Here is a 25060-nt window from a genome sequence, read left to right as displayed (position 1 = left end):
TCATAACAGTATCCTCTCCTTAAGGGAGAGCTCCAAGCACCCGGGGAACATAAACAGAAGTATAACATAAAATACCTAACCGACATGCAAAACAGGAATGAGCCACAGCCGTGGCTCATAACACAGGGCTCCTGCTGTAGCAGGTCCTGTCTGAGAGGCAGAGGCCAAGGGTCCTCTGAGATCATTTCTTGCAGTTCCGGGTACCAAGTCCTTCTTGGCCAATCCGGAACGATGAGTATAGTTCTTACTCCTCTCTTTCTTATTATCCTCAGCACCTTTGGTATGAGAGGAAGAGGAGGGAACACATAAACCGACTGGTACACCCACGGTGTCACTAGAGCGTCCACAGCTATCGCCTGAGGGTCCCTTGACCTGGCGCAATATCTTTTTAGCTTTTTGTTTAAGCGGGACGCCATCATGTCCACCTGTGGCCTTTCCCAACGGTTTACAATCAGTTGGAAGACTTCTGGATGAAGTCCCCACTCTCCCGGGTGGAGGTCGTGCCTGCTGAGGAAGTCTGCTTCCCAGTTGTCCACTCCCGGAATGAACACTGCTGACAGTGCTATCACGTGATTTTCCGCCCATCGGAGAATCCTTGTGGCTTCTGCCATCGCCATCCTGCTTCTTGTGCCGCCCTGTCGGTTTACATGGGCGACCGCCGTGATGTTGTCTGACTGAATCAGCACCGGCTGGTTTTGAAGCAGGGGACTTGCCTGACTTAGGGCATTGTAAATGGCCCTTAGTTCCAGAATATTTATGTGTAGGGAAGCCTCCTGACTCGACCATTGTCCTTGGAAGTTTCTTCCCTGCGTGACTGCCCCCCAACCTCGGAGGCTTGCATCCGTGGTCACCAGGACCCAGTCCTGTATGTCGAATCTGCGGCCCTCTAGAAGATGAGCACTCAGCAGCCACCACAGCAGAGACACCCTGGCCCTCGGGGACAGGGTGATCAGCCGATGCATCTGAAGATGCGATCCGGACCACTTGTCTAACAGATCCCACTGAAAGATCCTTGCATGGTACCTGCCGAATGGAATTGCTTCGTAAGAAGCTACCATCTTTCCCAGTACTCGCGTGCAGTGATGCACCGACACCTGTTTTGGTTTCAGGAGGTCTCTGACCAGAGATGACAACTCCTTGGCCTTCTCCTCCGGGAGAAACACCTTCTTCTGTTCTGTGTCCAGAATCATACCCAGGAACAGCAGACGCGTCGTAGGAACCAGCTGCGACTTTGGAATATTCAGAATCCAGCCGTGCTGTTGTAGCACTTCCTGAGATAGTGCTACTCCGACCAACAACTGCTCCCTGGACCTCGCCTTTATAAGGAGATCGTCCAAGTATGGGATAACTATAACTCCCTTCTTTCAAAGGAGTATCATCATTTCGGCCATTACCTTGGTAAATACCCTCGGTGCCGTGGACAGACCAAACGGCAACGTCTGGAATTGGTAATGGCAGTCTTGTACCACAAAACGGAGGTACACCTGGTGAGGTGGGTAAATGGGGACATGCAGGTACGCATCCTTGATGTCCAGTGATACCATGTAATCCCCTTCTTCCAGGCTTGCAATAACCGCCCTGAGCGATTCCATTTTGAACTTGAACCTTCTTATATAAGTGTTCAAGGATTTTAAATTTAGAATGGGTCTCACCGAACCGTCTGGTTTCGGTACCACAAACATTGTAGAATAGTAACCCCGTCCCTGTTGAAGAAGGGGAACTTTTATTATCACCTGCTGGAGGAATAGCTTGTGAATTGCCGCCAGCACTACATCCCTGTCCGGGGGAGTAGCTGGCAAGGCTGATTTGAGGTAACGGCGAGGGGGAGACGTCTTGAATTCCAGTTTGTATCCCTGAGATACCACTTGTAGAACCCAGGGATCCACCTGTGAGCGAACCCACCGGTCGCTGAAGTTCCGGAGACGGGCCCCCACTGCACCTGGCTCCACCAGTGGAGCCCCAGCGTCATGCGGTGGATTTAGTGGAAGCAGGGGAGGATTTCTGTTCTTGGGAACTGGCTGTATGGTGCAACTTTTTCCCTCTACCCCTGCCTCTGGGCAGAAAGGACGCGCCTTTAACCCGCTTGCCTTTCTGGGGCCGAAAGGACTGTACCTGATAATACGGTGCTTTCTTTGGCTGTGATGGAACCTGGGGTAAAAATGTCGACTTCCCAGCTGTCGCTGTGGAAACGAGGTCCGAGAGACCATCCCCAAACAATTCCTCACCCTTGTAAGGCAAAACCTCCATGTGCCTTTTAGAATCCGCATCACCTGTCCACTGCCGAGTCCATAATACTCTCCTGGCAGAAATGGACATTGCATTTATTCTAGATGCCAGCCGGCAAATATCCCTCTGTGCATCTCTCATGTATAAGACTACATCTTTAATATGCTCTATGGTTAGCAATATAGTGTCCCTGTCAAGGGAATCAATATTATCAGATAGGGAATCAGACCACGCTGCTGCAGCACTGCACATCCATGCTGAAGCAATAGCAGGTCTCAGTATAGTACCGGAGTGTGTATATACAGACTTCAGGATAGCCTCCTGCTTTCTATCCGCAGGCTCCTTTAAGGCGGCCATATCCTGAGACGGTAGTGCCACCTTTTTTGACAAGCGTGTGAGCGCTTTATCCACCCTCGGGGATGTCTCCCAACGTACCCTGTCCTCTGGCGGGAAAGGGTACGCCATTAGTAACTTTTTAGAAATCACTAGTTTTTTTTATCAGGGGAAGCCCACGCTTCTTCACACACTTCATTTAACACATCTGAAGGGGTAAAATCCACTGGTTGCTTTTTCTCCCCAAACATAATACCCTTTTTTGTGGTACTTGGGTTAATGTCAGAAATGTGCAACACATTTTTCATTGCCGTAATCATGCAACGGATAGCCCTAGTGGAATGTACATTAGTCTCGTCGTCGTCGACACTGGAGTCAGACTCAGTGTCGACATCTGTGTCTGCCATCTGAGGTAGCGGGCGTTTTTGAGCCCCTGATGGCCTTTGAGACGCCTGGGCAGGCACGGGCTGAGAAGCCGGCTGTCCCACGGCTGTTACGTCATCCAGCCTTTTATGTAAGGAGTTGACACTATCGGTTAATACCTTCCACATATCCATCCACTCTGGTGTCGACCCCGCAGGGGGTGACATCACATTTATCGGCATCTGCTCCGCCTCCACATAAGCCTCCTCATCAAACATGTCGACACAGCCGTACCGACACACTGCACACACACAGGGAATGCTCTGACTGAGGACAGGACCCCACAAAGTCCTTTGGGGAGACAGAGAGAGAGTATGCCAGCACACACCACAGCGCTATATAAACAGGGATTTACACTACACAAAGTGATTTTCCCTATAGCAGCTATAATACACAGTATTGCACCTAAATTTAGTGCCCCCCCTCTCTTTTTTACCCTATTGAGCCTGGAAACTGCAGGGGAGAGCCTGGGGAGCGTCCTTGCAGCGGAGCTGTGAAGAGGAAATGGCGCCAGTGTGCTGAGGGAGATAGCCCCGCCCCTTTTTCGGCGGGCTTCTCCCGCTCTTTATATTAATATTATGGCAGGGGATTTTTACACATATATAGTTTATTAGACTATATTATGTGTTTTTTGCCATTTTAAGGTAATCTAATTGCAGCCCAGGGCGCCCCCCCCAGCGCCCTGCACCCATCAGTGACCGGAGTATGTGGTGTGCATGGGGAGCAATGGCGCACAGCTGCAGTGCTGTGCGCTACCTTAATGAAGACCGGAGTCTTCAGCCGCCGATTTCCAGGACGTTCTTCTTGCTTCTGGCTCTGCAAGGGGGACGGCGGCGCGGCTCCGGGACCGGACGACCGAGTCTGGGCCTGTGTTCGATCCCTCTGGAGCTAATGGTGTCCAGTAGCCTAGAAGCCCAAGCTAGCTGCAAGCAGGTAGGTTCGCTTCTCTCCCCTAAGTCCCTCGTAGCAGTGAGTCTGTTGCCAGCAGATCTCACTGAAAATAAAAAACCTAATAAATACTTTCTTTACTAAGAGCTCAGGAGAGCCCCTAGTGTGCAACCAGCTCGAGCCGGGCACAGATTCTAACTGAGGTCTGGAGGAGGGGCATAGAGGGAGGAGCCAGTGCACACCAGTAGTCCTAATTCTTTCTTAGAGTGCCCAGTCTCCTGCGGAGCCCGTCTATTCCCCATGGTCCTTACGGAGTTCCCAGCATCCACTAGGACGTCAGAGAAAGAAGTACATTATCTAGGCTCAGATTTATAAGGTAAATGATCTAGGCTCAGATTTATCAAGCCTTGGAGAGTGATAAATTGCACTTTATCACTCTGCAATTTATCACTCTTCAAGGCATGATAAATTAGTTTGAAAGATTTCATGTTCGGTGAAAAAAAGGGATACAGTAGGTGGTTAAAGCTTATGAAGAAATTGGCAGTACAAGACCGACATTGTTCTCAATCTAATTTTGAAGTAAAATGTATTCTACACTTGAGGTTTCCTAAAAGTGAAATGTGTTGACTTGGATAAAGCCCAAGTGGCAAAGAAGTTGATGATGGGGTTATCATTAGGGATCCCATCGACAAGAGGTAGGAAAAGACTGTACATCAGACGTGTCAAACTCGCGGCCCGCATGCGGCCCCTACCGCCTACCTTTGCGGCCCACGGGCTGCCTGCTGAACACCTAAGGCGGCCTTCTTCTATTTAAAATCAGACGCCGGTTCGTCAGCCAATCAGAGCTCGAGGACCGGCAGCAGCGGCTCGATTGGCTGCCGGACCGCAAGCTTTAATTGGCTCACGAACCGGCGCCTGATTTCATTCACCTGCCGCCGGACACCCTTGGACAGCAGCCACAGCGGAGGTGGTGCCGGCAGCGCGAGCAGAGCCGTGAAAACAGCTATGAGCACACTGCTGGGGGCACATGTGTATCTTTCACTGTGGGGGCATATTTGTTATCTGGCACCGAGCGGGCATATCTGTTATCTGGCACCGTGGGGGCAATTATGTGTATCTGGCACTGCCGTTGGTGATATATGAGAGGAAATAACAGCTCCTGGCACACACTGACATATGGTAGTATTATTATATAGGGGAGATGGGAGCACACAGTTATATATGAGGGGGAATAACACAGCTCTCAGCTCACATTGATATGTGGTATTGTTATTATTATATAGAAGAGAAGCACCCTCACTGTGTGCCCGACTGCCCTTGAAGAGCAGGAGAAATCATCTGCAATGCAGATTCTGCATGGAAGAGGATTTGATAGCTGTCAAGGAGGAAGGTAAATTGGAGGGGGGTGGCGCAGAAGTTGGAAGTATGTATAAACTCGCAAGTTTGCATTTGAAATGATTTCCATGTTCGGAAGTGCTACCAGTGTGAGCAATTATTCTCATTAATGAAAGGAAACAAGTCTCCTGCTAGGTCGAAATTGACAGACTTTCATTTTAGTTCTGTTTTAAAAGTTATCACATCCAATAAGATTTCTCCTGAAATTGGAAAGTTGGTGACAGCAAAGAGATGTTAAGTATCGGGAAGAAAACATTAATGTAAATGTTTTCTTCATGATACTTGACATCTCTTTGATTATACTTTGCTGTTGGTTTTTCTAATAAACCTTTGAAAATTGCTTATAGGACTCTTTCTTCGCTCATGGCAGCGACCACCTGGCTCCAGCAAGCGAGGTCCCGCTTGCTGGAGCCGGTGGACACTGCTGTGAGGTCTGGCGGGGGTGCCCCATCCTCCCGCTATGCTGCTGTAGCCGCTGGGTTCCTGCTGTCCCCACTGCTCTCCCCCGTCTCATGCTCTCAGCTCCCTCATCTCCTAATCCGACTTGAGATTGAGATTGTCAGGAATGGCCAAATCCTGTCGGATCCATTCCGACAAATACATGTCGGAATGGATCCGACTTTAATTGAATATGCCCCTCAGACCTCAGACCTTGATTATTCGGCCTAGTTGGGATTTTGAGTTTGACATGCCTGCTGTACAAGGTTGCAAGTGCTGCTTGTAGACCACCAGCAGAATTGCATGATTAGGCCAGGCAGTAAAGTTACACACCCAGAGAATTGCAATTACTTCAAAGCTTCAACAATTTAACTGTGACAGGGCATGCAGGTATGTGCAGCTCAACAGCATCTGGAGGGCCGCTTATTAAATCAGGCCTGATCATAGATGTGCTAAAGTTTGCACATCTACGATCAGTCACACAGACATGCGGGGGGACGCCCAGCATGTCAGGCCCGACCCACCAGCACAAGTACAAAAGCATCACACAGCGGCAATGCTTTTGTACTTGAAGAGTAGCTCCCTATCGGCGCAGCTCCTGCGCGCTGGCAGGGAGCTACTTGTCGCTGTGAGGGTCGCAGCGGCTGCGTATGATGTCGCGCAGCCGCCGCGGCACGCCCCCGCACAGTCAGGGCACGCCTGCGTTGCCAGACCGTGCCCCCTAAACAGCGGCCCGCACTCTACTGCCCAGCGACCGCCTCTGCCTATCAATCAAGCAGAGGCGATCGCAGGGCTGAGACGGCCGTCGGCTGTCTGGCATGCGCCGGCGCAGTTCACACCTGATCGGCTGCTGTGCATTTTTCAGGTCTGAATTTGGCCCATTGTCCACCCCTGCACTAGACTCTAGGCTAGGGGTGGGCAAAATACGGCCCGCGGGCCGGATGCGGCCCGCAAACCGATTCTGTCCGGCCCACTGCCTCCCACCAGCGAGCAATGACAAGCGGCCCGAACGGCTGAGCAGCTTGTCATTGCTCTGAGCTGCAGTACCTCCAAGCTGCTGGCGGCGCCTCTCTCCCCTGCTGCTGCGTTGTAGCAGCCTCCTCCCTCCTCCAGAGTCCCCAGTGACAACGGCTGGGTTCAGCCGAAAAGTGGCGGAGCTATGTGCAGAGGAGGGGGCGGGGCTACACGGGACCTCAGGGGGCGGAGCTACACGGGACAAGAGCCAGACTTGTACAGAATAGATCCATCCTTCCTGCCACTGCCAGCCAGCCAGATCAGTAAAGTTAATGGAAAAAGTGAGTGAGAGAAAGAAAGGGGTGTGTGTGTGTGTGATAGTGTGCGTATATTTGTGTGTGCGGGCAGTGGCGTCAGTCTGTTTTTGAGGTTTGGGGGAGAGATCTTTAGCTCTCGCTGTACCAACCCCTCCCGTGTTCTGTCACGTATAACCCCCCCGTGTTCTGTCACTTTCACCCCCCCCCCGTGTTGTCACTGTGTCACACCCCCCGTGTTCTGTCACCGTGTCACACCCCCCGTGTTCTGTGACTGTCACCGTGTCACATCCCCCGTGTTCTATCACCGTGTCACACCCCCCGTGTTCTGTCACCGTGTCACACCCCCCGTGTTCTGTCACCGTGTCACACACCCCGTGTTCTGTCACTGTGTCACCCCCACTGTGTTCTGTCACCGTGTCACACACCCCGTGTTCTGTCACTGTCACCCCCCCTCCCCGTGTTCTGTCACTGTGTCACACCTTTCCCCAGGGGCCATAAGACACTGGATAATTTGCTTGCTGTACAATAATTATCCTAAATAAAATGTTAATGTGTAAAAGGGGACTCTACCTGCTGTAATGTGTAAAAGGGGCTCTACCTTCCATACTGTGTAAAAGGGGATCTATCTGGTGTAATGTGTGTAAGTGGCGCTGTGTGACGCAATTTGAATAATGGAGACTATTGTGCAGCCTAATATGAATCTATTCACCCCTTCCATATGAAGCACGTCCCTATATTTTTGGCAAGTGGGGGGAGCTGCTATTTTGTATGTGGCCCTCGGATACTGACAGGAAATGTCAAGTGGCCCCTCAGCTGAAATAATTGCCCACGCCTGCTCTAGGCATTGATTAATGCTCTCTTGTGTCAGTTACAAACTGTGTACCTTGTGGCTGACACAATGACATGAGTCAACTTAAAAATAGAACAATAATTCTAATCAAAATATTGAGAGACACACCAACTAATAGAGATACATTTGGTATTTGGGAATTTATTACACATTGTGGTATTATTTTATTTTCATTTATTTTTGGTACCCATGAGAACACAACTACACCAATGGAATGTGGAGGACAAACAATAAACTAAGAACTAGACTTACCTCTTCTTAGATAAGTATTACTTATTCCATTGGTCACAATTACCGTACACTTGTTCTAATCAGAAGGTAGCGCCATCATCTTCACTTATCCACTCACAGCCTGTAACATGGCAGAAAGGAGCTGACTGGCTGGTACTTTATCTCTGTCTACTTTCTCTCTCTCTCCAAGGCTTAGTACATAGAACCCTTGGTCCATAGGACCCCCCCCCCCCCCCCCCAAAAAAAAAAAAATATATGTTTTCAAGGTCATCTGTGGATCTTTAAGAAGTGACAGTTGGTCATACACCTGTGCACATGCTGGGTGGTCTGCAAATGTGAACTGCTAGGAGAAGTGAGGAACAGGCTTGAGAATCCCTGCTCTACACTAAGGGTTCTATTTACTAAGCCTTGGTGAGAAATAAAGTGATGAGAGCTAAAGTACCAGCCAATCAGCACCTAACTGCCATGTTAGAGGCTTTGGGGCAGATGTATTGATCTGGAGAAGGCATAAGGAAGTGATAAACCAGTGACAAGTGCAAGGTGATAAACGCACCAGGTTACCGTTCCCAATTGTTGTCCACGTGGACGTAAAGTATGAAAAAGTTCAAAATATTTTAAAAAATTGTGAAAACCCAATGTCAACCTTTTGTCATGTCAACCTAGTATATGTCGACCTAGAAACCATGTTGACCTAGTGCATGTCGACCAATAGTGGTCAACCTAATGGCTGTCGACCTAAGTGTGGTCGACAACGAGACCGGATACCGTTCCATACACTCTTGACATTTGCAATGCAATTTATATGCATTTACAACTGCCTTCAATCAGATTTTTTAACAGGTGCCTGACAAAACAAAAAGTTTGTTATATCTTGTTCCAGCCACACACATTTACAAAACCATACACTTCATAACTACATTTCACGACAAGTCTAAAGGCCCGTACACACTGGTCGATGTATCGGCCGTACATCGCGGGACCGTCGGCCAGTGTGTACGGGCGATACGTCTGTGAACTCCGTCGTTCACAGACGTATCGCGTCGGCCGCGCAGCACAGCCGACAGCCAATATATCTAACGATATATTGGCGCGTCGCTGTGTGTGTACGGGGCGGTCGTCCGACCGCCCGTACACATGCTGCGGCGGCCGGCGGTGATTGACAGGTGACCTGGGCGGGCGCGAGCGCCCGCCCGCCCAGTTCATGACGTCAGTCCCCCGACGGATCGGGCTGTGTGTATGCACAGCACACTGCCCAATCCGTACATAGATATATCTGCAGATCAATTGATCTGCAGATATATCTAATAGTGTGTACCCACCTTAAGGCACTCACATTGAGATGAGGGTACACTATGAGCAGAACTGAGGAACGGTGTGTTCATACCACGCGTAAATTTAGGCGTGGTTTTTTTTGTTGTTTTTTTGTGAATTCTGGTATTTATGTGTACATGTTCATGTCCTAGTCTTGGTTTGTGGCAACATTTTTTTAATGATAATCAATAAAAGTTATATTTTATGTAATATCTTTCAATGAGTGCCCTCAAAAAAACGAGAGTCTCTTTTTCTTCTTTTTTGGTACAGAACTGAGGAACGTCAGACAAAAGGCATAACACACAAAAAAAAAAAAAAGGCTACAGCACAGGATAAATGCACGTTAATAATGCATGCAATTATGTACTGTACAAGATGTGAAAATAAAAGTCACAGTACCAAATTACATATATTTAACTTCTAAATGTTGGGTTCACTACGGCTGGCCGGCGGTCGGGCTCCCGGCGATCAGCATCCCGGCGCCGGGAGCCCGACCGCCGGCTTACCGACAGCTTGGCGAGCGCAAATGAGCCCCTTGCGGGCTCGCTGCGCTCGCCACGCTACGGGCACGGTGGCGCGCTACGCGCGCCACACTATTTTATTCTCCCTCTATGGGGGTCGTGGACCCCCACGAGGGAAAATAAGTGTCGGTATGCCGGCTGTCGGGCTCCCGGCGCCGGTATACTGAGCGCCGGGAGCCCGATCGCCGGCAAACAGAAGACCACCCCTAAATGTTAAACACATAATTTTAAAGGGTGTGGTATGGAAGGTAGATAGGTCGACAGGGTCTTTTGGTCGACATGTCAAAAGGTCGACATGAGTTTTTTATGTTTTTTTGGTGTCGTTTTCTTCGTAGAGTGACCGGGAACCCCAAATAGTGCACCGTGTCCCCTCGCATGGCGAGCAAACTTCGGGCAAGGTGCCTCGCAGATTACCGTTCCAATCGTAGTCCACGTGGATCGTTAAGTATGAAAAAGTTCATAAAAATAATTTTTTTTCTTGGAAAACAACCATGTCGACCTTTTGACCTGTCGACATAGAACACGTTGACCTAGAGGCCACGTCGACCTAGAAACCCTGTCGACCAATAGTGGTCGACCTAAATAGTGTCGACCTAGAGACCGGATCCCCATTTTAAAGCCAGTGGGTAGGTAATATAAAAGGCAAAGTCTGGAAGATAGCTGTTCATAATAAACTATACTTTGTGACATACTGAACAGCTATAATAAACTATACCACTTCAATCTCTGAAACACATGTGGGGGTGATTCAGGTCTGATTGTAGATGTGCCAAATTTAGCACATCTAGGAACAGTTACTCAGACATGTGAGGGGACGCCCAGCACAGAGCTAATCCGCCCCGCATTTCAGGCCCTGCCCCCCCCTCCCGCATGGGTGCGAAAGCATCGCACAGCGGCAATACTTTTGTGCCCGCCGAGTAGCTCCCTGCCTGCGCAGCCTAGCTGCGTTGGCAGTCGGCTACTCGCCGCGTCCCAGGTCGCAGCGGCTGCATGTGACATCAACAGTCCAGACACGCCTGCGTTGTCTGGACCGCGCCCCCCTAACGGCATTCTAACGCCACTGACACGCCGCCTCATGCCCCACTATCACCTCTGCCTGTCAATCAGGCAGAGGTCATCACAGCCCTGAGTTGCTTTTAGCATCTCACTGGGCCTCCCGGGGTGCAGGTGCGCACTCCCCAAAGGGCTTCAGACTGCGAACGCTGCCGCGATCCAGTCTGAATTAGGCCCAAAGTATGGAGCTTGGGTGTGGGTCAAGGTCCCAAGATATTGAAGACAATAGCAACAAACCGACTTGTTTCACAATAGCAGCATTCTCTGGTAATGATGTGAGGGATAATGTTGCCGCCAGCAGTCTCCAGCCATCATGAGGAGTCATGATTTGCAGGATAATGATGACCTTCCCACCATGATGTAGAGAATGATTCCATCAGCAGACGCCCTCTTTTGTCATGATGTGAAGAGTAATAACAACTCTCCCACCATGATATGGAGGATGATAATGACTTCAGCATCCACACTCTCAAGCCACAATGAGGATAATGATGATTCTCCAACCATCATGTGCAGGATAATGGCTTCAGAATCTGCACTCCTACGCCATGATGTGGAAGACAAGGGTGACTCTCCAATTCAGATTGTGGAGGATAATTTTGACTTCAGAATTCCCACTACTCTGAAATGATGTAGAGGACAATGGCGACTCTACAGTCATGATACAGAGGATAATGTTGACTTCAGCTGCAGTCTAATAAAAATGGGGGTGATGTATCAAGCAGTGAAAAGAGTGGAGAAAAAGACCACAGGAGAACTTAAGGTGTGTACACACGGTGAGAGTTCTCCTTTCGATTTTGACTATATAGTCAAAATCGCAAGGAAAGTTAGTGGAAATTGCAAAGTGTTAGGCAGCTTGCAATACCAATTCGATCCCGATGCGCACTCCGGCAGGGTCGGAATCGCAAGACTAGATAGACTTTGCAGGCAAGTCAATCTTGACTATCTAGTGTACTATCTAGTATAAAGTATAGTCAAAATTGGCACTTAATCAAAATCGAAAGTAAAGATAGTCAAAATCGGGGCTTCTGGGCTCTGGGGGAGTTCAAGGGAAAACGCACAGTCAAAATCGGACATATGCTCTAAATTTATTCCTAGGAGCACCTCCCATATAATATATTAGATACGTGTAATAATAAGATTTAAATAAATGGGAAAGGACTTTATGTGACTTACTGAATGTATTGATAAAAGATTACAGGTGTCTGTGCAACCCTCTCTCTACCTCAAAATCAGACATAGCAAGGATCTCACTGTGTGTATGCACCTTTAACCATAGCAATTAATAAACACTGAGGTAGCATTTATCAAGTACACTCTATAAAATGATATGTAGAAGCTGTAGGTTGCTATGGGATACTTTACTCTTTCATTGCTTTATACATGAATGGTGAGAAGGGCAAAGACTAATCTCTGCAATGATGGAAAGGATAATGTTGACTCTTCAGCTGCAAAGCTGAGAATAATGATGACTCCCCAGCTGTGATATGGAGGGTAATGATGACTTTCCAGCAGTGATGTGGACAGTAATGATGACTCTTCAGTTGTTATGTGGAGGATAATGATGACTCTCCAGCTGGAATGTGGAGGGTAATGAGGGATCTTTAGCTTCTATGTGGAAGATAATGATGACTTTCCAGGTCGGATGTGGATGATAACTCTCCAGCTGTGATGTGGAAGGTAATAATGACTCTCCAGCTGAAATGTGGACTATAGTGATGACTCTCCAGCAGGGATGTGGAGGATAATGACAACTCTCCAGCAAAGTAGTGAAGGGTAATTAAAACTAACTGAGATGTGGAAGATTATTTGGAATCTCCAGCTGAGATGTTGGAGAGTAATGCTGACTCTCCAGCTGATATATGGTGGATAATGGTGATTCTCCAGCTGGGCTGTGGAGGATAATACAGTCTGTCCAGGATAATGATGACCTGATGCCTAGACACCAGAAGCAGGCGCTATTTAGATACAGTATCAGCTTTCTATGGTTAGGTCCCAAGCACAGCAGACCCCACACCCGACATACAGTACCTGCTCCGTCCTCAGTCGCCAGCCTCATACGAGTACAGCGAGGCGCACGGGAGAATAAGCCCTAGTCCTCCGGCTCCAGTCCCGGCTCCGATTGCCGAGCGAGAGCGGAAATCTCGCGGCGCTTCCGGCGGCACGTGACGGTGTGAGCAGCATGATGTCAGTGTGGAGGGCGCAGGGCCGGAGCCGGGGGTTGTGGTGCAGCGTTCTGCCCTGGACAGTATGGCGGCCGCGGGGATCCCGGGGGTTCCGGGGCGGCGGATCACAGTACGACTGGAGGACCCGCAACAAGACCGTGCTGGCCTACGTGACTGCTGCCGGGGTGGGCATGGTGGGGATGTCCTACGCTGCCGTGCCCTTGTACCGCATGTACTGCCAGGTGTGTGCTCCTGTACCTGCAGTATACATATGTATGTAATGTATCAAATACCGCCATGTACTGCAGACAGTCTGTGTGGTGCTTCTCGTCTCCTATCTGTGTTGTATATAACATGATTTGCCATATCCTGTAACATAGGTTCTCATTGACCCCAAACAGTGTTTTTTCCAGGACTTTTCATAGAGATTGGGAGCATCCATGGTACGTCCCGCCACACGATGTCACTAATTGCGTATGTACTAACACAGGGCTCGACAATCCTTTCTGCAGCGGGGTACACTGGGGTTCCACAGGGAATAACATCGAGGTGTAGAGTTGGCTCTCGATCCGATGCACCAACAGGCTAAAAGCTTTGACTGTTCCCAGGATGCTCAGCGCCGCATCCTCTATAACCCCGCACACAGACAGGAGCTCAGTTTGTAAGTTGGTGCCTGCAAGGCAGCCCTGAAAAGAGCTTCTGTCTTCTAAAAAAGACTTCCAGGGCCGCAGCACAGGCACTTAAAAGTGCTATATGTCATTCTGACTTATCGTGCTGCTGCTTCCTCACCCCCCCCCCCCCACACCCCCCGCGGCGCTGTATACTCCCGCGTCCTGGTTTCCGAGTGCTTACAGCGGTGGGCTCCGGTTTCTCTTCAGGCACACACATTTGCTGCTGCTCTCCTCCAGGATCGCGTGACCGCATTACAGGGAGGAGGTAAGAGGGTTCCCCAGGCGGGACGTTCTGAAAACCGCGATCCGCCGCGGTCTCTAGGAGATGGGCCACGTGCGCTGGCATGGACACTGAGGCCATACAGCAACCCCACTAGACCACCCGGGCAAGGGGCACAGGTCGGATTACCTCATAATCCACTTTCATAGGCCCCACAGTACCCTGTGGTGAAGTCCTTCAAGGGAATAAGGCTCTGCCCTGTAGCCCCAGCCCCAGGCGCCATTTACTGCAAATGTTCCCACCCTGGAGCTGCATCTCTCTGTCTCCCTCACTTCCTGTGAGCGTTTGGGCGCCATTACACACATGCTGAGCTGATCCTGGGACTGCTGGGCAATGTCTCCTCTGTAAAGCCGCCTGCATCATCAGCGCTGTGCATTTACAGGACACTTAAGTATTCTACATGTCCTTTAGATAGTGGTAGTTAAGAACAAGTGCATTACTACAGGGATAGTTAGTACAAGTATCCAGTGATATACATCCAGTCTTTACTGCGCATTGTTATATCTATATACCTATATAGCTTTACTTAGTGACACAGTTTGTACTTAGTATTGCTAGTCCAGTGCAGTTTAATTGTTTGTAATAATTTCTGCATTGTACGTGTGACTGTGTGCCAATAGCTGCTGTGTGATTTCTATTTTGTGTATCTCAAACACATTGCTATCCCTATATTCTGTACCCTGAGGGGGGCTAAGTGCATCAGGGTTATCATATAGTGTTTCACAGGATATACTACCTTGGTATTTTTCTCTGTGTTTTACAGTCACCACATACCTCTTAAATCCTCTGTTTGTGCTCTGCTTAGCAGTCACACTATACAGGGGTTTTTCTTGTCAGGCAATTTGTCTGCTTATTTCGTACTATTTCACCCTTAAGTTACGCCTACATATAATGTCTGCTAAACAGGTTGGTAAATCCATGGCTGTGCTGACGCCACGGATTGCTCGGAGGAAAACATAGCAGCTGAGGGTTCAGGTACTGGAGGTTCTATACCCCATGGTCAGTCAGCAGCAATGGGGGCAAATCAAGACCTTGGACTCCTTTCTCTAATTTATTGACTACGCTAGTAACTAGACTTGCGTCCCCTATGGGACCTCCTGTGCCATTACAGCCACATATTGTCCCTGCAGTTAATCCGACATGGGCAGATACACTGTCCTCTCAATTACAGCAATGAAATCAGTCTCTGGCTAAGCAAAATCCTGACTCTCGCCGGCCTAAGACCAAGTGGTCATCTAAACGGGTCGTTACTTCCTCACAATCCATACATGTTTCGGATACCTCGTCCGATGAAGATGGTGCTCACACTGATGCAGATGCTTCTGATGGGAAATCTCTGACACAGGTGGATGTTCCTGACCTCTTGGAGGCTATCAGGCTGATACTTCAAATCGATGATGACTAAGAGCCTCCAGCTACCTCTAAGAAACCAGATACATTTAAACGTCATATATCAAAAACAAAAGTGAGGCTGCGCTGGATTAGGTCAGTAAATCAACAATTAGTGAGAATGTTTCCAATATTATGGTATCACAATCCATAAATGATATGCATGCGGTTTATTGATTTTTTTATTGATTTTTTAATATAAATTTTTCTTTTATATAATAAATTGTGATACCATAATATTGGAAACATTCGCACTGTTGATTTACTGACCTAATCCAGCGCAGCCTCACTTTTGTTTTTGATATATACTGTGTACTGTGGGAGTGACTTCCCCCTTTCTAGAGGCCGCTGCTTAGTGGGGCATCCCATACTTGCAGCGCCTGAGTACTTTTTGGTATCGTTAAAGTGTAAACGTCAGAAGGTTACTAAATTAGTTTTACCTCATTCTGACCACTTGGTTGACATTCATCAGGAATCCTGGGAAAATCCATGAAATAAATTTTCCCTGTCTAAAAAGATGCTAGCTCGTTAGCCTCTCGCTGCAGAGTGATGTAAAAAATTGGGAAACGCCTCCGCCGGTGGATTCACAAGTCGCACGTCTGGTGGTGTCCTCTGCTCTGCCTGTCACTACCATCGGCTCACTGAAGGAACCGACGGATAAGCGTGTGGAGGGTTGCTTGAAGTCCATTTACACTCTTGCTGGAGTTATGCATAGGCCCACTATTGCGGCTTCTTGGGCGTCAAAAGCTATTGAAGCCTGGGTTCAGGAAGTTGAAGCGGAACTGCTGTCGGCTTTTCCTGATAATGGTAGACAATGTCTTTCATATATTATGACAGCCTTCTCATTATATTCAGGAGGCGGCATCTGATGCAGGTGTCCTGGCGGCCAAGGCGTCTACTACGTCCATTCTGGGTCGCCGGATTCTCTGGTTGCGGTCCTGGTCTGTAGATCTGGACTCTAAAAAGACGTTAGAGGTGATCCTCTCGTAGTGTTCACTGTAGGAGTGAAAAGGTGCATGGCGCCGGACTCCGGGGGCATATGTGCGTGCGCGCGGCTGAAACGAGGGCGCGGCCACGCAAATATGGGGGTGTGGCCACGCCTACGTCATTTTATGGGGCGGTGCGGCCCACAGACGCTACTATAGAGAGCGTCTGTGGCCGACGACGTCACTGTTGGGGGCGTGCCCAGCACCTCCGTCGGTGCTGGGCTTCCCACAGCTCTCTCCCAATGCGTGAATGGATGCCGCGCGCATGCGCACGGCATCTATACACGCCGGGAGGGCAGGAAGCTGGCAGCTGTTCTAGCAGGGCGCCGCAAAAGGGGCAGGGCGGGTTTTGCCTGCTAAAATACGGGCGGGGCGCGGCGCCCTGCTAAAACAGCCTAGAGTGAACACTACTCTCGGCCCATTCTCAACCTCAAGTCTTTGAACAAATTTGTGAATGGAAATTTCGTATGGAAATGCTTCGCTCTATTGTTCTGGCTTTGGAGCCCAAGGACTATATGGTATCCCTGGACACACAGGATGCTTACCTGCATATACCTATTGCAGTGTCGCATCAGCAATACCTGCGGTTTGCTATTGGCAACCTACACTTTCAATTCCAGGCCTTACCTTTCGGTCTGACCACGACCCCAAGAATTTTCACCAAGGTCATGATGGCTCTGCCATCAGGGTATCAGGATCCTGCCGTATCTGGACGACTTCTTGATCCTGGCGAACTCTCCGGAGGTTCTCCTGTCATCTGGAACTGACTGTCCAATTCCTGCAAGCCCACGGGTACCTCATCAACTGAAAGAAATCTTCCCTGGTCCCTGCTCAGAGCATGGTGCACCTGGGAGCGCTATTGGACACCCACAACCAGCGGTTGTTTTTGTCTCTGGAGAAGGCGCTGAAACTTCAGGACAAGATAAGATGCTTCCTCTCTCGCCCACGTGTGTCAGTACACTCGGCGATGCAAGTACTAGGCCTCATGGTGTCTTTTCGACATGGTAGAGTATGCTCAATTTCAATCCTGCCCTCAATAGGGGTTGATATTCTCCAAGTGGGACGACATGTCTCACCGGATCAGGGCTCGCATGATCTCCTTGACTCCTGAGGTCCGCTTGTCACTGAGCTGGTGGCTACAGGACATGCAACTGAGCAGGGGTCGTCTCTTCTGGATCTCCAACTGGGTCCTTCTGACGACGGATACCAGTCTGGGAGGCAGTGTTGGAGCAACACTCTCTTCAGGCTTGGTGGACCAGGGAGGAATCTCTCCTCCCGATAAACATTCTGGAATTGCGGGCAGTGTTCAATGCGTTGACACTAGCCCTGCCTCTAGTACAGAACAGGCCTGTTCAAGTACAGTCGGACAATGCCACCACGGTGGCGTACATAAATCATGTAGGCGGCACTCGAAGCCGCATGGCAATGATGGAAGTGTCAAAAATCCTTCGGGCGGAACGCCATCTGCAAGCCATATTGGCAGTGTTCATTCCGGGAGTCCTTAACTGGGAAGGGGACTTCCTCAGTAGTCAGGACGTACACGCTGGAGAGTGGAGCCTTCATCAAGAAGTCTTTCAACTCCTAGTGGACAAGTGGGTCCTACCAGATGTAGACCTGATAGCGTCTCGACACAATCACAAGGTTCTGGTCTTTGGAGCAAAGACCAGGGATCCTCAAGCAGCGTTCGTGGACGCACTGGCAATTCCTTGGAACTTTTGGCTGCCGTACGTGTTCCCTCCGGTGTCACTTCTGCCCAGGGTGACAAGGAAGTTCAAACAAGAAGGAGGAATACTACTTCTAATCGCTCCAGCGTGGCCCAGACAGACCTGCAGGGTCTCTCGTTAGAGCGTCCTCTTCTACTACCTCAGTGCCCAGACCTCCTTGTTCAGGGCCCTTGTGTCTACCAGCATTTCGCCCGGCTTGCTTTGACGGCGTGGCTCTTGAAGCTTCCAGACTGAGGGCCAAAGGATTTTCTGAGGCTGTCATTCAAACTATGTTGAAGGCCCGTAAACCGGCGTGTGCTTGGATTTATTACAGAGTCTGGAATTCTTACTTCGCCTGGTGTGCGACTAACCATTATGACACACAAGTTCAGTAGTGCCAAGCTTTTGGCTTTCCTACAACAGGGCCTGGACTTAGGCTTTCGTCTGGCCTCCCTCAAGGTTCATATTTCTGCCTTGTCTATATGGTTTCAGAGGAAAAATTGCGACTCTGCCTGATGTTCATACATTCACTCTGTGTTTTACAGATTCAACATCCCTATGTCCCACCTGTGGCTCCTTGGGATTTGTTGGTTGTTCTGGGCACCTTACAAGAGTCTCCATTTGAACTGAGTCTGTGAACCTTAAGTGGCTTACTCTTAAGGTCTTGTTCTTGCTGGCTATTGCCTCTGCTAGACGGGTTTCAGATTTGGCTGCCTTGTCCTGTAGGTCTCCCTTTCTGAATTTTTCACCGTGACCGGGCAGTTCTTAGAACGCGTCCTGGTTATTTGCCTAAGGTGGGTGTCATCTTTCCACCTTTAACCAGGAAATTGTGGTTTCTGGCATTTACCTCTCCTGGTTTATCCTCCAAAGAGCGGTCTTTGGATGTGGTACGGGCTGTCATATTTATGTGAGAACAGCTTCTCTTAGGAGATCTGATTCCCTCTTTGCCCTTTTTTGGTTTTCGCAAACGTGGCTGGCCTGCTAATAAGCAAACCTTGGCCAGATGGATTAGAGTGATGATTGCACATGCTTATGTACAGGCTGGGCTCCTGCTACCATCAAAGCCCATTCTACTCTGTCTGTTGTACCTTCTTGGGTGGCCAATCGTGCTGTGACCCTTGAACAATTGTGCAAGACGGCTACGTGGTCCTCATGGAACACGTTCATAAGGTTCTATGCCTTCGATACTTACACCTCCCAGGATGCCTCCTTTGGACGCCGGGTTCTTGTGCCCGCTACAGTGCGTCCCCTCCCATGAGGAACTGCTTTAGGACATCCCCGATGTTTTCCTTGTGGAAACCAATGTACCCCACAGCAGAAAAGGAGATTTATGGTAGACTTACCATTGTTAAATATTTCTTTCTGCGATGTACATTGGTTCCACAGGGCGCCCACCCTGACTCACCTAGCTTCTATGGGTTTGTATGGCATTAGCTGCTAGTCCCTTCTCCCGTCGTGAGAACTTGGTTCTACGTGAGGTCGTGGAAGGTGGACCTGGACTCCAAAAAGACCTTGGAGGTACTCCCTTTTAAGGGAGACATCGTATTTGAGGAAGATCTCAATAAAATTGTGACTGACTTAGCAGCTGCTAAGACTGCATTTCTCCCTAATACTAATCCTTCTGCACAGAAGGCAAAAGGTACCACTTTTGCTTTCCCTTGAGGCCGAAAGGAGCAAAAAGTTCAGGCATTCCCGAGACAATCTTGTGCTCCCAAAACCACTAAGCCCAAGGCAAAACAATCCTGGGCCACCCGTCTGCCTGCTGCATGATGGGGCAGGGCTCCCTCTGGGGGACCCCAGGGTGGGAGGCCGACTTCTGCGATTCACCCAGGTCTGGTTGAAGACCACTTCAGACGCATGGGTGCGAGAAGTTGTGTCTCACGGGTACGCAGTCTCTTTCAAGAGACGTCCCCCTTGCTAGTTCTGCATAACGGTTATCCTTTCGGATCCATTGAAGGTGCAAGCTCTACATCTGTTTGTGCGTTCCCTCCTGGATACAGGAGCGGTAGTGCCGGAGGAGGATACTACTCGGCCCTGTTTCTAGTCCCGAAACCCAGTGGGTCTTTCCGGCCTATACTCAACTTCAAATCACTGAACAAGTTTGTATGGAAACACTGCGCTCTATTGTACTGGCCATGGAACCCGGAGATTATATGGTATCCCTGGATATACAAGATGCTTACCTGCATATGCCTAGTGTCATATCACATCAGCAATATCTGCGGTTTGCTATTGGCAACCTTCACTATCAATTCCAGGCTCGGACTGGCCACGGCCCCTCGTGTCTTCACCAAGGTTATGGCCGTGATAACGGCTCATCTCCATCGCCAGGGAGTCAAGATTCTGCAGTATGTGGACGACTTGCTGATTCTGGCAAACTCCCACAATGTCCTCCTCAGTCATCTACAACTGACAATAAACTTCCTACAAGCCCACGAGTGGCTCACCAACTGGAAGAAGTCTTCGCTGGTCCCTGCTTGAAGCATGGTGCACCTGAGGGTACTGCTGGACACGTACAGTCAAAGGCTGTTTCTCTCTCCAGAGAAGGTCCTGAAACTTCAGGACAGGATCAGATACTTCCTCTCTCGTCCCAAGAGTGTCGATACACTCGTCGATGCAAGTATTAGGCCTCATGGTGTCGGTGTTCGACATGGTAGAGTATTCTCGCTTTCATTTCCGCCCTCTGCAGAGGTTAATCCTTTCCAAATGGGACGTCCTACCTCATCGGATCAGGTCTCACATGATTTCCTTGACTCTGGTGGTTCGTCTGTCACTGACCTGGTGGCTACAGGACCAGCAGTTAAGCAGGGGCCGTCCCTTCTGGATCCCCAACTGGGTCCTACTGACTACGGACGCCAGTCTGCGAGGTTGGGGCGCTGGGTTGGAGCAACACTCTTTCCAAGGTTGGTGGGCCATGGAGAAATCCCTCCTCCCAATAAACATTCTGGAATTGCAGGCAGTGTTCAATGCTTTCTCTCTCGCCCTGCCTCTGACGGTACTTTAACAGGCCTGTTCTGTATCAGAGGACGCCACCACGGTGGCGTACATAATTCATCAAGGCGGCACTGGAAGCCGCATGGCAATGATGGAAGTGTCAAAAATCCTTCGTTGGGCGGAATGCCATCTGCCAGCAATATCGGCAGTGTTCATTCCGGGAGTCCTCAACTGGGAAGCGGATTTCCTCAGTCATCTGGACGTGCACGCCGGAGAGTGTAGTCTTCATCAGGAAGTCTTTCAACTCCCAGTGGACAAGTGGGGTCTACCAGATGTAGACCTGATGGCGTCTCGACACAATCACAAAGTTCCGGTCTTCGGATCAAGAACCAAGGATCCTCAAGCAATGTTCGTGGATGCACTGGCAATTCCATGCAATTTTCGGCTGCCATACGTGTTCCCTCTAGTGTCACTCCTCCTGCCCAGGGTGCTGCGGAAGTTCAAACAAGAAGGAGGAATACTACTTCTGGGCGCTCCAACGTGTACAAGACGGTATTGGTTCTCATACCTTTAGGGTCTATCGATAGAGCGTCCGCTTCTACTTCCTCAACGCCCAGACCACCTTGTTCAGGGCTATTGTGTCTACCCGGACCTGGCCAGACTGGCTTTGACAGCGTGGCTCTTGAAGCTTCACTCCTAAGGGCCAAAGGATTCTCTGACGCGGTTATCCAAACTATGCTGAAGGCCCGCAAACCGGTAACTGCGCTGATTTATTACAGGGTCTGGAATTCTTACTTCCCCTGGTGTGCTGCTAAGAATTACGATGCTTACAAATTCAGTACTTCCAGACTTTTGGCTTTTCTACAACAAGGCCTGGATTTAGGCCTTCGTCTGGCCTCCCTCCAGGTTCAAATCTCTGCCTTGTCGGTGTGGTTTCAGAGAAAAATTGCGTCTATTCCTGACATTCATACTTTCACTCAGGGAGGATGAATCCGTAAAACACCCTATGTCCCTCCTGTGGCTCCATGGGATCTGTCTGTTGTCCCGAATGACCTGCAAGAGTCTCCATTTGAACCTCTCGAGTCAGTGGACCTTAAATGTCTCACAATCAAAGTCCTGTTCCTACTGGCTATTGCCTCTGCCGGACTTAGGCGCTTTTTCCTGTCGTCAACCCTTTCTGATATTTCACCGTGACCGGGCAGTTCTTAGATCTCGCCCAGTTTATCTACCTAAGGTGGTGTCATCTTTCCAACTTAACCAAGAGATTGTGGTTTGTCCTCCAAAGAGCAGTCTTTGGATGTGGTATGGGCTGTCCATATTTACGTGGAGAGTAGTCAGATACCCTTTTTGCACTTTTTTTTTGTTTGGTTTTCACAAACGTGGCTGGCCTGCGAATAAGCAAACCTTGGCCAGATGGATTAGAATGGTGATTGCACAAGCTTATGCGCAGGCTGGACTTCCAGCTCCTGCTGCTATTAATGCCCATTCTACTCGGTCTGTTGGACGTTGTTGGACGGCCCGCAGTGGCGCTTCCGCAGAACAATTATGCAAGGCTGCTATGTGGTCCTCAGTGAACACGTTCATTAGGTTCTATGCCTTTGATGCTTCCGCCTCCCAGGATGCTTCCTTTGGACGCCGGGTTCTCATACCCGCTAATATGCGTCCCCTCCCTTGAGGAACTGCTTTAGGAGATCCCCAATGTTTCCCTGTGGAACACAATGTAACCCTGTTGCAGAAAAGGAGCATTATGGTAGACTTACCATTATTGACTCTTTCTGCAAGGTACATTGGGTTCCACAGGGCACCCACCCTGACGCACCTAGCTTCTATGGGTTTGTATGGTATTAGCCGCTGGTCCCTTCTCCTGTCGTGAGAATGTGGTTCTGTGTGACTAACATCTGCCTTCTCTCTTGCCTGCTCCTGCATTTGACTGGTTAACGAAACTGAGCTCCAGTGCCTGGAGGTTGGGTTTATAGAGGAGGCCCCAATGCATCCTGGGACAGCCTAAAGCTTTAGCCTGTTGGTGCCTCTGTATCAAGAACCACTCTACACCCCGATGTTTCCCTGTGTCCCAGTGTACCTCGCAGAAAGAGAGTTAACAATGGTCAGTCTACCATAACTCTCCTTTTCTCCAACTCCCCATTTCCCTACTCTGACCACCACCTGCTCCCCTTTAAATTATTTCTCTCTGCTACTCAGCCTTTACCTCCTAAGGCTACCATCACTAAATGTAACATTGAGGTCATCAACACAACTTCCCTATTCTTCCTGCTCGACTCACTTTTCTCTCCTGTCCTGTGTCATGCCATGAACAATCCACTTCCCTATACAATGCATCCCTTACTTCTGCTCTTGACTCTGTCGCTCCACCGACCACTATTCAGTCGCAGCTCAACACCTCAACCCTGGCACACCAAATGCACCAGATCTGCAAAAATGCTTGCGTATTGCCGAGCGACAGTGGAGGAAATTGTGCTCTAAGGCATTTCAAACTTATGCGCTCATCCTTCAGTGATGCCCTTTCCCTCGCTTACAGTCCTACTTCAAAAACCTAATCTACTCCAGTCTTTAAATAACCGCAGCCTCTCTACCCCCTCACTCTCTGCCTTTGACTTTGCTACTTACAGTACTTTACATCCAAAATTGACTCCACACACTAGGATGTCACATCCAACCAAACCATCAGCAACCAGCCACCTCCTTTCCCTTACCAACCCTCCCAATCCCTTTTACCAACTCTGACATCTTTCTCCCATGTATCTGGTGAGGAAGTCATGGCCCTTATCCGTTCCCCTCCCACCTCCTCCGCTACCTCTCTCTACCTGTTCCCATCTAGCCCACCTCCTCAATCTCTCCCTCTCATCAGGCACTGTCCCCTCTGCCTTCAAGTATGCACTCATCTACCCTACTTTTTTTTTTTTTTTTTTTTTTAAACCTACCCTTGATCCATACACTTTCTCCAACTATTGACCCATCTCTCGCCTCCCTTTTGCCTCCAAACTCCTTGAGCGTATTGTCTACAACTGCCTTATTGCCTTTCTTTCCTTTCATTCACTGCTTGACCCATTCCAGTCTGGATACCATCCTCTCCACTCCACTGAAACTGTCCTCACAAAAGTCTGACCTACTTTCTGCTAAATCTAAGGGCCACTACTCTCCACTTACTCTCCTTGATCTATATGCTGCTTTTGACATAGTGGACCACCCTCTCCTGCAGATCCTTCGCTCCATTGGTCTGCGCAATACTGATCTCCTAGCAATCCTCCTATCTCTCTGACTGTTCCTTCTGTTTCCTCTCATGACTCCACCGACCCCTTCCACTAACTGTAGGTGTACCTCCAGTCTTGGTCTGCTCTTTTTCTTTCTCTAGTGCATTGTCTTTAGGTGAGCTCATTAGCTCTTTTGACTTGCAATATCATTATGCTGATGATACTCAAATCTGCCTTTCCTCCCCTGACCCCTCTTTCCTCGCTCATGTATCCTTCGGTCTCTCTGCTATCTCTTTCTGGATGTCCCAATGCTTTCTTAACCTCAACATGTCTAAAACTGAGCTGATCATCTTCTCACCATCCCACACAACCTCACCTCCCGCAATTTCGTTATCTATTGATGGCACTACTATCTCCTGTAGTCCCCAAAAGCGCTGTCTTGGAGTAATCCTTGACTCCTCCCTCTCCTTCAAACCACACATTCAGCACCTCTCATACCCGTTGTTTTCATCTCAAAAATATTTCCATGATCAGACGCTTTCTCACTCAGGATGCCACTAAGACTCTTATCCATTCACTGGTCATCTCCAGACTGTACTACTGTAATATTCTTCTATCTGGCCTCCCTGACAAATGCCTCTCTCCAGTCTATCCTCAGTACTGCTGCCAGGTTCATCTTGCTCACCAAAAGTACTGCATCCACCTCCCCTCTCTTTAATGCCCTTCACTGGCTCCCCTTCAGAATCTATTTCAAGCTTCTCACACTTTCTTACAAAGCCCTCA

General features: G+C 49.3%; 2 protein-coding genes across 5 annotated transcripts in view; one reads left to right on the top strand and one right to left on the bottom strand.

The window, feature by feature from the left end:
- STXBP4 (syntaxin binding protein 4) overlaps positions 1–13344 on the bottom strand; it is a 506433-nt gene extending 493089 nt beyond the window's left edge. The window contains exon 1 of one of the 4 annotated variants that reach the window (XM_063961265.1): positions 12972–13344. The gene's annotated coding sequence lies outside the window, so the exon portion shown is untranslated. The remainder of the gene's footprint in view (positions 1–12971) is intronic. The other 3 variants (XM_063961264.1, XM_063961266.1, XM_063961263.1) reach the window with 3 other exon arrangements.
- Positions 12597–25060, top strand: part of LOC135056299 (cytochrome c oxidase assembly protein COX11, mitochondrial) — a 39896-nt gene continuing 27432 nt past the window's right edge. Inside the window, exon 1 of the mRNA XM_063961269.1 lies at positions 12597–12620. Within this exon, the coding sequence (XP_063817339.1) occupies positions 12612–12620 (9 nt within the window). The 5' untranslated portion in view covers positions 12597–12611. The remainder of the gene's footprint in view (positions 12621–25060) is intronic.

The sequence above is a fragment of the Pseudophryne corroboree genome, chromosome 3, assembly GCF_028390025.1.
Source record: "Pseudophryne corroboree isolate aPseCor3 chromosome 3, aPseCor3.hap2, whole genome shotgun sequence".
Lineage (NCBI taxonomy): Eukaryota > Metazoa > Chordata > Amphibia > Anura > Myobatrachidae > Pseudophryne > Pseudophryne corroboree.
The sequence above is the reverse complement of the archived record's forward strand: the minus strand, read 5'-3'. Positions and strand labels throughout refer to the sequence as shown.